The 12,238-nt window shown below is 36.6% G+C and overlaps 1 protein-coding gene across 4 annotated transcripts in view; it reads left to right on the top strand.

Moving 5' to 3' along the window:
- Positions 1-12,238, top strand: part of DOCK4 (dedicator of cytokinesis 4) — a 247,662-nt gene that overhangs the window by 131,482 nt on the left and 103,942 nt on the right. For all 4 annotated transcript variants that reach the window (XM_027721207.2, XM_027721205.2, XM_027721206.2 and 1 more), the window contains exons 11-12: positions 274-406; positions 1,968-2,056. In XM_027721207.2, the coding sequence (XP_027577008.2) occupies positions 274-406; positions 1,968-2,056 (222 nt within the window). The remainder of the gene's footprint in view (positions 1-273; positions 407-1,967; positions 2,057-12,238) is intronic.

Genomic DNA, 12,238 nt, shown 5'->3' with positions numbered 1-12,238 from the left:
CACTGGGTATCACAAAGTATTGTTTGTTGAGTGGAGGTCATGAGAGGATGAGCAGAACCTCTGGTCTAAGACCATGCAAGATCACCACATATGTAGTGGACTTCCTGTACCATTTGTTGTCTGAATGCAGTTTAAAGACGGACCAGGTTCCCAATGATTACTCTTGGCATTGGCTGCTTAGATGCTGAACTGGATTGCTTGCTGCCTCCCTTCTGTGGTTTGAAGAGAGACAGTTCTGTGGATTACGCAACAAATATGTGTTTTGTTTGGCAGGACGAATGGGAGCTGGAGAAAAGAAAAATGCCTGCAATGTACAGTATAGACGGCCCTTTGGCTGTGCAGTCCTCAGTATTGCAGATTTACTGGCAGGAGATTCAAAGGATGACCTTGTCTTGAAAGTCTATATGTAAGTAGTGCTTTTTTCTTAATTTTTGGAAGTACCTTAGAGTCAGTCGGCAGCAGAAGCAGTGGTGTTAAGTGCGGTGTGAGTAAATAGCTATAGCTCCTTTCTGTTCCAAAAAGGATGTAGTAGTAGCTAATTTTTTTTGGTCACAGTGTGGAAATTTTGGCTAGTTCTACAGATGTGTTTATAAAGTGGGATAATATTAAAGATAAAGGTTACATCTTTTTAGATATTTGTGTATGTTTCAGCATTTTTCATATCCTTCTGGAGCTCTCTTTTTTATGGTAACATAAAGTGCTTTTAGGACTTATTTAAATGCCTTGTGCTTCCTAGGCAGCTAGTGGAAGTACTTTTTAACTACAGAAAAAAGCAGGCAGAGTATCTTTTTGTGAAATGAAGCAATTATATAATAGGAATAACAAAGGTATAAAAGACATTTAGTGCTGGAGAATGAAAAATCAAAAGTAGATTTAAAAATGAATGGTTGGTTAAATAGTGGATTTTGGCTATAGTAATTGGAAGAAAGTTCAATTTTCTAGTAGCAACACAATGCATGTAATTTCCTGATGATCTTGGACATTAAAATAAGAACTGTTTTGTGAAGTGGTCTATTCTAAGTACGTATACCTGGGACACATATTGTTATGCACATGAGAAAGTTCTGCCCCTCGCAGGGTTAGCACTCAAATCTCAAAGGCTTGGAATTCTTTCAGGCAGCCTTTCTCCTTTCCTCTGTATCTGTATTGAATTAGAACTGCTGGAATCAGTGCTGCAGAAAAGCAATATAGTGTAAAATGTGGGCTGGCTCTTATTTAGACTCCCAGGACATTGAAGTCAGATAAATGCTCGCTGTTGGTTAAAAAATTCTTAGGTTTGTCTACTTATTATATTGATGGTGTGTTTTTGTTTTTGTTTTTTTTAATTTTGCCTGTTTGTTTTGAAATAACAAAAACAGTGGAAGAAATATCACTCAAGATCATATTTGGTGCTAAGGCTAATTTCAGTCTAGACTTTGAAGAGTGAACATTAGAACATCGAGTATTCATTAGAACATTAGAGTGTTCATTAAAACATTGTCAAGTTTTCCTTATGGAAAACCAGCTATTTCCTAAATGTATACTGAAATGTAAATTGCTCTTTCACTGACTACCTCCTGAAGATCACATCCTATTTTGAATAACTTTGAAGTGTTTAGCACAGAGTTTTCTAAGATCAGCTCTGAGTCCTGTGTTTCCCCCTGAGTGTCACAAGATAGATTTCTGTATGGTTTAGTGCTAAAGGATAGATCTATACAGAAATGAACTTGGTCATGACTGAGTTGCTCAGCATAATTGCTCCTGTCTTTCTCCCATCCTTATATGAAGCAAGTATTTCATGGTGCCTTTCACAAATGATAAGAGCACTTATTCCTGCCATTGGGACAGGCAGTTTCATGGGGCTTTGTTAGCTCCTATTCCATTTTTGTTTCATGAATTAAAGAGGATTTTTTAAGGAACATGTTGTGAAGCTGATCTGATAAACATATGTTCCCATTTCAGAATTAAGAAAGTTATAATTTTTCTAGGTGCAACACAGAGAGTGACTGGTATCAGATCCATGAAAATATCATTAAAAAGCTGAATGCACGTTACAATTTGACAGGCTCCAATGCAGGTGAGTAATTAGCCACCTTTCTATTTGCATTCTTTGGGGTTTCTTAGTTTGCAAATGAAGTAGCTCTGTTTTGGAAGGACGAATGTGTAAGAAAGAAACGTAAAATAGTCAGATGAAAATGTACAATACTGCTGTTCATGTGCACATGTAAGAAAAAAAGTCACTGAATTTTCTTCAAGGAACTATGTAATATAAACTGTGCTTATTCTGTGCTGAGGAGCTACAGCTTGCTGGAGTTCTGTTCACGTGGGGCTGATCAAATTATTGATCCATATTGCTTGACATCTCTGCTTCACATTTTCATCAGGAATGAAATTTACCAGTGACATTATTGTCATGGTTTAGGACTGGTATTTAGTACTCCCACTAAAAAGAAAACCACATGCCACTCCCCTCCTCCAGTGAGAGAGACAAAAGGCAGAGATTACAGGTTGAGATAAGAACAATTTACTGGAAACAGCAATAAGATATGGGAAATAAACAGTAAAAGCAAGAATATAAATAACTAAAGTGTACAAAAGAGGGTGTCACCGAGGACCCCAGATGACAATGGCGGATGGGTTTCCCCATCCAACCCCGACCCAAAGCCATACCTTCCCTCATGGAAGTGAGAGTCCCTTACTTGTGACATGAGGTAGTATAGAATAACAACCTGGACATGCCCACACTTCTCCAGACCCCACCCCCTTACGACTACTGCAGAGAAATTAATTCTGTCCTGGCCAAACCCAGGACAATTAAAATTAAATATTAAACTTAAAAAAAAATTAATTGGAAGCTATCATTATGATCTGCATTCCTTCTGGTAGCTCTGCATTCCAGCTGAGCAAGATACAGGTTGTTATTTAGGAACTTACAATAGTCTTCCACAGTCAACTCTATGTTACTGGAACTGTCATTGAAATAAATTTGTGTGTGAGACTTAAGGAATGGGAGATAACTGACCTTTGCTATTATGAGATGATGGTTTGGCCCATAGGAGATGTTGAATTTACAGTTTTTCTTGTTTTCTTTTTCAATATCAACTTGCTAACTTTTTCTCAATTCTGTCATCCAAACATGTAGTCAAACTTGAAAAGAAACCTGAAATGGAGGCTTATAAGTCTATTGTCCTTGTATTCAAATATTGTTTTGTCCCTGTGAAGTGTTAATTAGTTGAAATATGAGTATAGAAAAATCTCATCTTCCAGGTTCCAGTATGCTGTATTTGTAATCCCTTTCATGTAGTAGACTTCATGCTTCTTTAACTTGATTTCATGCATAACGTTAGTCTTGAAAATGTGTATTCAACAATCTTTAGTGGATAACCAAGAAGCACATAAAAGCTCATGTTATTTATCAAGACTGAAGTTATGTATTTAACCACTTCTGATCCTATATATACATATATACACACATATATTTAAGTTGTAGAATATCATGAATCTTATTGGGCAATAAATATAAAAATCATGTAGTGAAAATAGAAGGGCACGTTAACGAGTAAGTATAATATTGGGCTTCTTAAAAATGTTATTCATAGTAATGAAGAACAAACTTCCTCTTGGATCATTCTGACTGTCCATGTAATATGTACTTACACTGTGATACATTACTTATCCTATTTTTCTCTCATAACAATGTTCAACATAAAAGACCTGTGGGACATGATTTTTTTTCCAGGTTGCAGAGGGCTGGAAACTAAACCTAGCAAATGGAAGATCAGTAACATTCTGAAAAGAGCTGTCAGGGTGAGGGAAGAGCAGCACAGAATTCCAGTAGTGCATTTGAAGATTGGAGAGGGAAAGGGGAAGTGAGTGGTAATGTCACTTTGAGTACTGAGCAACTAAAAGATGAACTATGAAAGGTTATTTTTATTGCACACATGAAATTCATTCTTCTGCAACTCCTTAGCAGCCTGAAAAAGCTCTACAAGGCTTTAGCAATATGTTCAGATACTTCTGCTGACACCTCATGGAAAATGTTGTTGTTACACTACTTTTTATTTTTCATTTGCTGTCTTTTTTTGTAATAGCATTGAGTGACTGGTTCTGAAGCCTCATTAGCTTTGTTTGCCACCTTGTCAGAAAAGGAGAAAACCTTGCATTACAGGAGACATGTCTTTTCTCTCCCTTAGGAACTGTTGTAGGTATGAGCCAAATGTAGGAAAACTTGAATTTTTGGCTTATATCACACTGCCCTTTTAAAATCACCTTGAAAAGACTTAGGAAAGGAAATGCAGTAAACAAACAACAGCAAAGATGCTTCAGACTATTGTCTATCCTCTAGGCTTCTTCCCTCTTCATATTCTGTCCTGTACGGTTTCTTTTCAACTCAAGAGATTTTACACAAAGTCTTTAGTTTCCACAAATTGTTGTGTTTCACTACTGAAATAGTTTATCAGATAATTCATAATATTCTTCAGGAAAAAAAAATTCTTCCAGTTTTCTATGTCAAACTAAAAACAAACTCAAAACATACTTTGAGTGTCTTGAATGTAAAAAACATAGTGACTATGTTTATGACAGACTATAGCATCTGTATTTAGCACTCAAACCTCTACTGCTCAAAAACGACTTTTCTACTTCAACCCATGACAGTTCTTAAGTACAGAATCCGCTTGGATCTTATCCTCAGCTTGTGTCTAAAAAGGACCAAATAAAGGCAAATCACTGTCACTTCCTACTAAAGCCCAGAAAGGAGCACTGGACAGATGTTTGTCCCCTTTTCTCTTCTCAGTGGTGCAGGAATGGAAGGGACTCAGTCTCGTGGATAATTTACTATTCTTTGCTGAGGTGGGAACTGGAATGTGTTTTCTGCATGAGTTTCCAATCTAACAGAGACTGGAGTAGCAGGGAGTGGATGCAATTACCATTCACCACTAGTCTTTGCAGCTGGTGTGAGGTATTGGCTTACTGGAAAACACCTGGTTGCCTGGTGTGGGAGATCAAACTGTTACTGCAAAGGCCAAATTGTACAGTGTTTGCTGCTTTTATTAGCACTGTTATTTCTTTCACTGAGTTTGTAGTATTTGTAGACTAAATACTACTAGATCTAGGTGACTTTGTAATTGTTAAACAAACCAGGTTTCAGTAATATATGGAGCAGAGCTGGCTATAAAATGTACTTTTCCTATAATATTTTTTTCTTAGAATTAGAAGCTAGTTGCTTTGTTTTAAAATGCAAAAAGCAGTGGAAAAATTAATATTCCTGCATACCTAATTACATCAGTCTTGTGAGGAAAATAGCACATTTCTATTTTTGTATCTGTAGGACCAGAGATTCTGATTTGGAAAAGAACTTTCAGTCTGTCTCGCATGTCCCAGAGGAGCATGCTAATTGCTTGGCTTCTCTGACTTCCCTTCAGGAACTATTCAACTTTGTATATGATCTGAAAATATTCATTATACCATGGGGAATGTTAAAGTGGCTCTAAAGCCTGCCAAGTAGTCTGTGATTTTTTAAAGTGTGATCTGTATTCATGTCCTCTTAGCAAATCCTATAGAGGAGGGATTTAAACCTGAGTCTCATGTTACATGTGAATATTCCCCCCACTGAGTTACCTTATAAAAATCATATTTAAAAATCAATGAAAAATGCACAGCAAATTTCTTTTGCTTCACATTCCTTTGAGAAGAAGGACTATAGCTTAGTTTCAGGGGGATGCAAGACATTCCGTTTTTCTCTGCTTCATGTGTAAGCTTCAATTTAGATTTCCTTATCACAAATCTTGAAAAGCTGCACCTACCTGATGCAGTAATTCTTGAGAGCTGATACAAGGATACATGTGCTTTTTGGTTGTTACTGCAAAGGAGGTGAAAATCCTTTCAAATCTTATAGAGATTAAATTACTGATGTAAGAAATTATAAATATATCTAGCTGCTATGTAGCTTTGAACTCTTGTGTGGATTCCACAAAAATAGCTAAGGTAGTGGGAAAGTCTTTTCCTGTGCCATTATCTTGGAATGTTCTGATGAACTGGACAGGAATAATGTGACCTAATTGCATGTTTACTGAACTTCTCAGTGTGGTGTATCCTCTGATAGCAATGCCAGACTTACTTTGCAACTCCACTGGAACCACTGTTAATTACACATTAATTGATGGAAGTGCCTAAAACTTTAGAAGAAACACATTCAAAATGTTGGGATTTCTCTTCCCACTCTTGGCTCGAGCATGATTTCTTCCTTTTTTCTTTTTTTTTTTGAATACAGCAGCATTAATTTTTTAGCTGTTGCATAAAAATGCATCTCTTGAAAAATCTACATAAATCCTCATGCATTCAGTTTGGGTCTTAAAAAGAATGAAGTCAGAAATTACTCTATTGTATCTACAAGTTGTCAGGAACATGAGTTTTTAAATATGGTGAAGGCAAGACCTGAATTGGGAGGCTATTTTTAAGACAAATCCAGGTTGTGGTTTGATTTGTAAAAGATTGTCTTAAGTCTGTCAGCCACAAATTGTTAATTTCTTTCTTTAGAAGAGAAAGATGCACAATTTACTTTTTCAAATTAATAGTTTACTGTCTGCATTAAATTCAAACTTATTTCCGTGTACCTGTGCAAAAATCTGCAGGCAGAAGGTTATCCAAGGTGATGCTGCCTAACAAAAGGAGACTGGTCAATAAATGGGCAACAGCACAGTGCCCTGATTGAAGCATGGGGGACTTGAATCCCATGTGTTGACAGATGTTTGCTAAGAATACTGTCATGAGGTAAGACAATCTGTGATCTTAAGGTGGAAAGTTATTCATCAGATCATACAGTAAGTTAGGCTGGAAGGGTCCTCAGGAGGTTACGTGGTCCAACACCAGCTCAAAGAGGAACCAGCTTCAAAGTGAGATCTAACTTTTTTGAAGTTCAGTGAGGTTGCTCATTCAAAGGCAAATTTCATTACACTGCTGTCATTTTAATTCAACAAATCCAAAGTAAGGTAGACCAGCCCAGTGCATGAACTCATCTGACAAGATTCGAGTTCTGAGACAAGTGTGGCAATGGAGGCAGTTGGATAGAAACAGTGGTATGTGCTTTGGGGCATTATATGCCTTCTCATGCCTATTTACCTTCAGCAGCTGCTTGGTGCTCTAATAATATAATTTCTCCATGGCTACTGTTGAACACTGAGAAATTTAAAGAAAGATATACTTTGATCTCCTATTTCAAAGTGAGCTTTGGCTTACAAATTACTTGATTTGAAGGAGGAAGCCTGTTAGGGTCATTATTTACCTTGCAGTAGAGGAACTGCAGAGGCCCCTTAACCAAGTAGCATAATTTTTTCACACTTGGTAAGATGAAAAACGCAAGAGATCAAATACGACAGGGAATTGGTAGCTCAGTATAAGTTTACAGAATACAGTATTTCTAAGAATAGAGCTATGGTAACTTTAAAGTATTTTCTAGATACCAGAAGTAGTGTAACTGTGTTTGCATGACACTATCCCAGCAGGTCACAGCATTACCACTCTCAGAGTTCTTGCAAGGAGAGCTTTTTTTTCTGTGAATCAGTGCAAGAAATGTTGGATGGGAAGCAAAATGTGCATTCCCTGCTGGGAGCAGCTATGGGTTTTAGCCACAAAAAGAAAACATAGGCTCACAGTGGACAATTGACTGGAGCAATGACTGGGAAAAAATGAGGAGGAATGATAGCAGGAGTAGTAACATATACTTGACAGAGAAGATAAAACAGAATGAAGTACCTAACTTTCAGGTTACTCCTGAGCGTATAATTAATCACAGAAAAGTTTTCTGATGTTTGTATTTTATCAGCAGGGTTCTCAGATGTCAGCAGTGCTTTGAAATGTATTTTTTATCTACACATCACTAATATTTAAACAGGAAGTGCAGTTGTTTAATTACTGTAGTTCTAGGACAATTTATAAATCTGTCAGTTTTAATCTTTGTTACGTTTTGTGACAAGGAGATTATGTGTATTCCAGTTTGATGTGTTTAAGAATTAGTTGTCACTGAAGGCTGCTATTTGAAATACATTTAAAATAAGAATAGTGCTTATATATGCTTCACTAAGTACACAAGGAATTAAGGCATTCCTTTTTGTTCTCAACAAATGCTAAAGCTGGAAGATTAAACATGTAGAGAATTTTGCACATAAATTGTTGTTCTGAGATCATTTGGCCCTGAATGACAACTTCAACATATAAAAAAGCTTGTTTTAGAACAGGTTTTTAGACAAGGATTTGTAGAATTTTACTTCTTCGTGTACTTTTTACAAGATGGATGATGTTCAGCCATCTTCCCTAAAACCCTTTTCCCAAAATCATGGGTAGCCTAATCTAGCATGTAATATTAATTATGGAAGTTTTGGGAAAATATATTAATCCTTAAAGGTGGCAGACTTATAGACCAGTCAGACGTAATTTTGTACATTTTTACGGCAGTTTTAGCTTTTGTTGTTGCCTGTGAATGTTCTGACTTTACAATAAGGACTTCAAAAGCAAGTTAAAGGTAGATTTTTAGTGCAGTTACCTGCAAGTATTCTTCATAAAGCATGGCTTGTAGACTGTGCTGGAGATAAGGACTCCAATAAAATTAAATTCATATTGTTCTCTTGGGTATTGCTAAAAGGTTTGTTTTTAGAGAAGAATGAAAAACGTGCCATTGTGACACTGTCAGAGAGATCTTATATCCAGTAAAAGCTATGATTTGTTGTTCATCTCAGTACTGCAATTATAGAATCATCGAATCATTTAGGTTGGGAAAGACCTTTAAGATCATTGAGACCAACTGTTAACCCAGCACTGCCAAGTCCACCACTAAACCCTGCCCCTAAGTGCCACATCTATGGGTCTTTTAGATATCTCCAGGGATGGTGACTCAACCACTTCTCTGGGCAGCCCTTTCTAATGCTTGACAACCCTTTCCATGATTTTTTTTCCCTAATATCCAATCTAAGCCTCTCCTGGTAGAACTGGAGGCAGTTTGCTCTTATCACTTATAACCTTGAGAGTAGACACCCTCTCCCACCTCATTGCAACCTCCTTTCTGGTAGTTGTAGAGAGTGATAAGGTCTCCTCTGAGCTTCCTTGTCTCCAGACTAAACAACCCCAACTCCTTCAGCTGGTCTTCGTAAAACTTTAGCTCCAGACCCTTCACCAGTTTTGTTGCCCTTCTCTGGACATGCTCCAGCACCCCAATGTATTTCTTGTAGTGAGGAGCCCAAAACTGAACACATGATTTAAGGTGCAGCCCCACCAGTGCTGAATACCAGGGGTGGATCCCTGCCCTGGTCCTGCTGGCCATGCTATTTCTGCACGTGATTGAAATGACAATTGATTTAAACCCAGAAATTCCTAGGTAAGGCTAAATAATGACAATAGCTGGGTCATATTTTCATCTTGGAGTTGGATTATATTTTAGTATTGAGGTTTTTATAAGCTCTTTCCAAAAATTCATTCTGCTTGTTACTGTTGGATAATGTTGACTTCATTTTATGTACTAAAAGAATAAAAAGTCATAACACTATTTCAAATAATAAATTATAGACCATATATGCATGATTTTAGCTCCTTCAAGAGTTGTATTTACAAATGCTTTACAATTTTCACCTAGGTTTTTATGATTTGCTTTTTAACATTTTGTTTAGGTACCAGTTAAACATTGTCTGTTTCTTTATTTGAAGTAAGAGACATAATTGGAATGCAAGTAGCTAAATTTCTGATACAATTCTGTTTGCATGACAGAGCTACACTTCATGAAGGAGAAAATAACAAGTGCTTCCCTGGAACCTTTTGTCTGTTATTTGCACTAGAAGCAATATAAAACACTTATAATTGTAAAAATGTGTATTTTGTGGACTCCTTAATATTCTAGCTGACAGAACAGTATGCAAAAATGTAATTTTAAGAATTTTTGAACAAGATGATTCGCCTTTGCAATCTAACAATGTAATATGGAAATGGATGTTAACATGCCATGTATATTGTTAATAGTAAAGGGCAGCAATGGGCTTAATAAGGTAAGAATGGAAGCAATTATTTCTCAAACCTTTATTGTCTGTATATGGAGGTTAGACTAGGTGCTTATAACAGTAATTTAGCCTTTTGGTCCTTTATCCTTCATCCTATGGTGATTCTGGCAAGAAATACTTGAGGCTCTACCATCTACCCTGTAAAGAAATTCCAAGCCAGTTTTCATGTGATAGTTAAATGTCATTTGCATTTAAGTGTTTATGTTCCATTTGAAGAAGAAGAAAAAAAAAACAAACCTACTTTCCACACTTGAGGGCATTTCTGTCAAAAGTCTTGGGTACAGGAGCTCCAAGAAACTTGTCAAAATGTTGCAATTTGTGCATTCTTTTTTTACTGAGCTAAAACACAGAATTTAGAGCTGAGGAAAAGAGGAGTTTGGAGTTTCCTTTGATAATCCAAAGTAATCAAAATGAAGTCTTCAAAAAGGCTGTCAAGGATTGAATCTACCTCTCCTTTTATATCTCTTTTATTCCCAGACTGTAATTTGTGGGATTTACTACATAGATTTTGCTGTGGCCAAGATTTATGCAATTGTTCGTCCCAGATCACATTAAATCAATAAATGATTTTTTGCCAATAGCATTGATTGCTTTTACCTTTTACTTTTACCTTTTTACCTGTGCACTTTAAACACTACCAGAAATGGGAACACCTATATGCCCTCAGAATACTTTTAACACCCTTAAGCAGCTTTATTTGGTCAGATGCCTTATTTTATTACCTTTCCTAAAATACAAACAGCGCTGAATAACATTCTGTTTGAGGGTTGGGGCATTTTTTTTATCAGTTTCCTGAGCAGCTGCTAGGCATTTTCTTCTTAATATGATCTAGGATTCTCTGCTGCCAGTAGATAGAAGCTGAATGTAAATGCTTTCCCTTCCCCCCAGAAGGTCAGATGCAAATAAAGGGTCTATAAGCATAATGAACAGTTGCTTTTTGTTACAACTAAATACAGAAATCAATAATGCAGTACAAAAACAGTTTGAAGGTAAAATGACAAATCTAACAAAAATCTAGGATGTTTATTTAGCAGCTTGTCAATTTTCTGCATTCTTTTTCATCTGATTGATAAAAATAATCTGTGTTGAACTTTAGTACAAGTTAATAGTGAGAAATTTCATTACCTTGCAAAAGAAATAAAAGCAGATCTTTTTGCAGTTTCATACAGAGTATTGTAGTAGTATTTTCAGAACTGGGGTAAATAAAGAGTAATAGCTAACACAAGAGGTTTTAATTACCACTAGGGAGGTAATTAAAATTTTTTCCGAGGGGACAAAGCTACACTATGTACCTAATTAAAGAAAATGTGCCAGTCCTTCAGAGACTGGATAATCATTTTCATTGTTATGTTTTAGTCCCCACTATTCTAGAAATGGAAAATGTATAGTTATGAAGTTTATGATACTTAGGGTTTATCCAAGATGCTGTAATGATCCTATCAACCACAGTCAGATGCAGTGTATGGTGGCATATTACAGTTCTCTATTTTGCTTTGTCCATCAAAAAATGCTCTAATTTTGTCTAAGACTGATCATTTTATTGTGTTTATGAAAAGAGATGAGAAAGAACTGATGTTGACATACATCATCAAAGTGATTAAAACTATAAGGTATTACCTTTGTTAAATGACAGACAAGGTAGTCATGTTTCCATAAGAGAATCATTAATGAATTATTTTCTGTCTCTGTGTACAAAAAGAGTATCTCTTCATTCTTTTGATTGTATTCATTTTCTGTGAGTGTCTTCTCCATCTCTCCCAGACTGGCTGCTTACCAAATTCTTTGGAAGCCTTCTCTGCCTTGACCCTGTCTCATTACTGTCTGGTGATTAAGCCTCCTTTCTAGAAGCAGTCATATTTCCCCTCCACCCCTTTCTTCTTCACAGCAATAGCTTTAGTCACTTTGTAAATTGAGTTCAGTGACCTTCTGCCTGTTATGGTATGCAAAATTCTGGTCATATTTTGATGAAGAATCATGGAATCATAGAATAGGTTGGGTTGGAAGGGACTTTAAAGGTCATCTCGTTCCAGCCCCCCTACCATTGGCAGGCATGCGACCCACTTGATCAGATTGTTCAGGGCCCCACACACCTTGGTTTTGAGCACTACCAGGAATGGGACATCCACAGTTTCTCTAGGCAGGTTGTTCCAGTGCCTTACTACCCTCACAGTAAAGAATTTCTTCCTAACATTTAATCTAAATCTCCCCTCTTTTAGTTT

This window comes from Pipra filicauda, unplaced genomic scaffold (genome assembly GCF_003945595.2).
Source record: "Pipra filicauda isolate LSUMZ 115617 unplaced genomic scaffold, ASM394559v2 scaffold40_size4127951_pilon, whole genome shotgun sequence".
NCBI lineage: Eukaryota > Metazoa > Chordata > Aves > Passeriformes > Pipridae > Pipra > Pipra filicauda.
The sequence above is the reverse complement of the archived record's forward strand: the minus strand, read 5'-3'. Positions and strand labels throughout refer to the sequence as shown.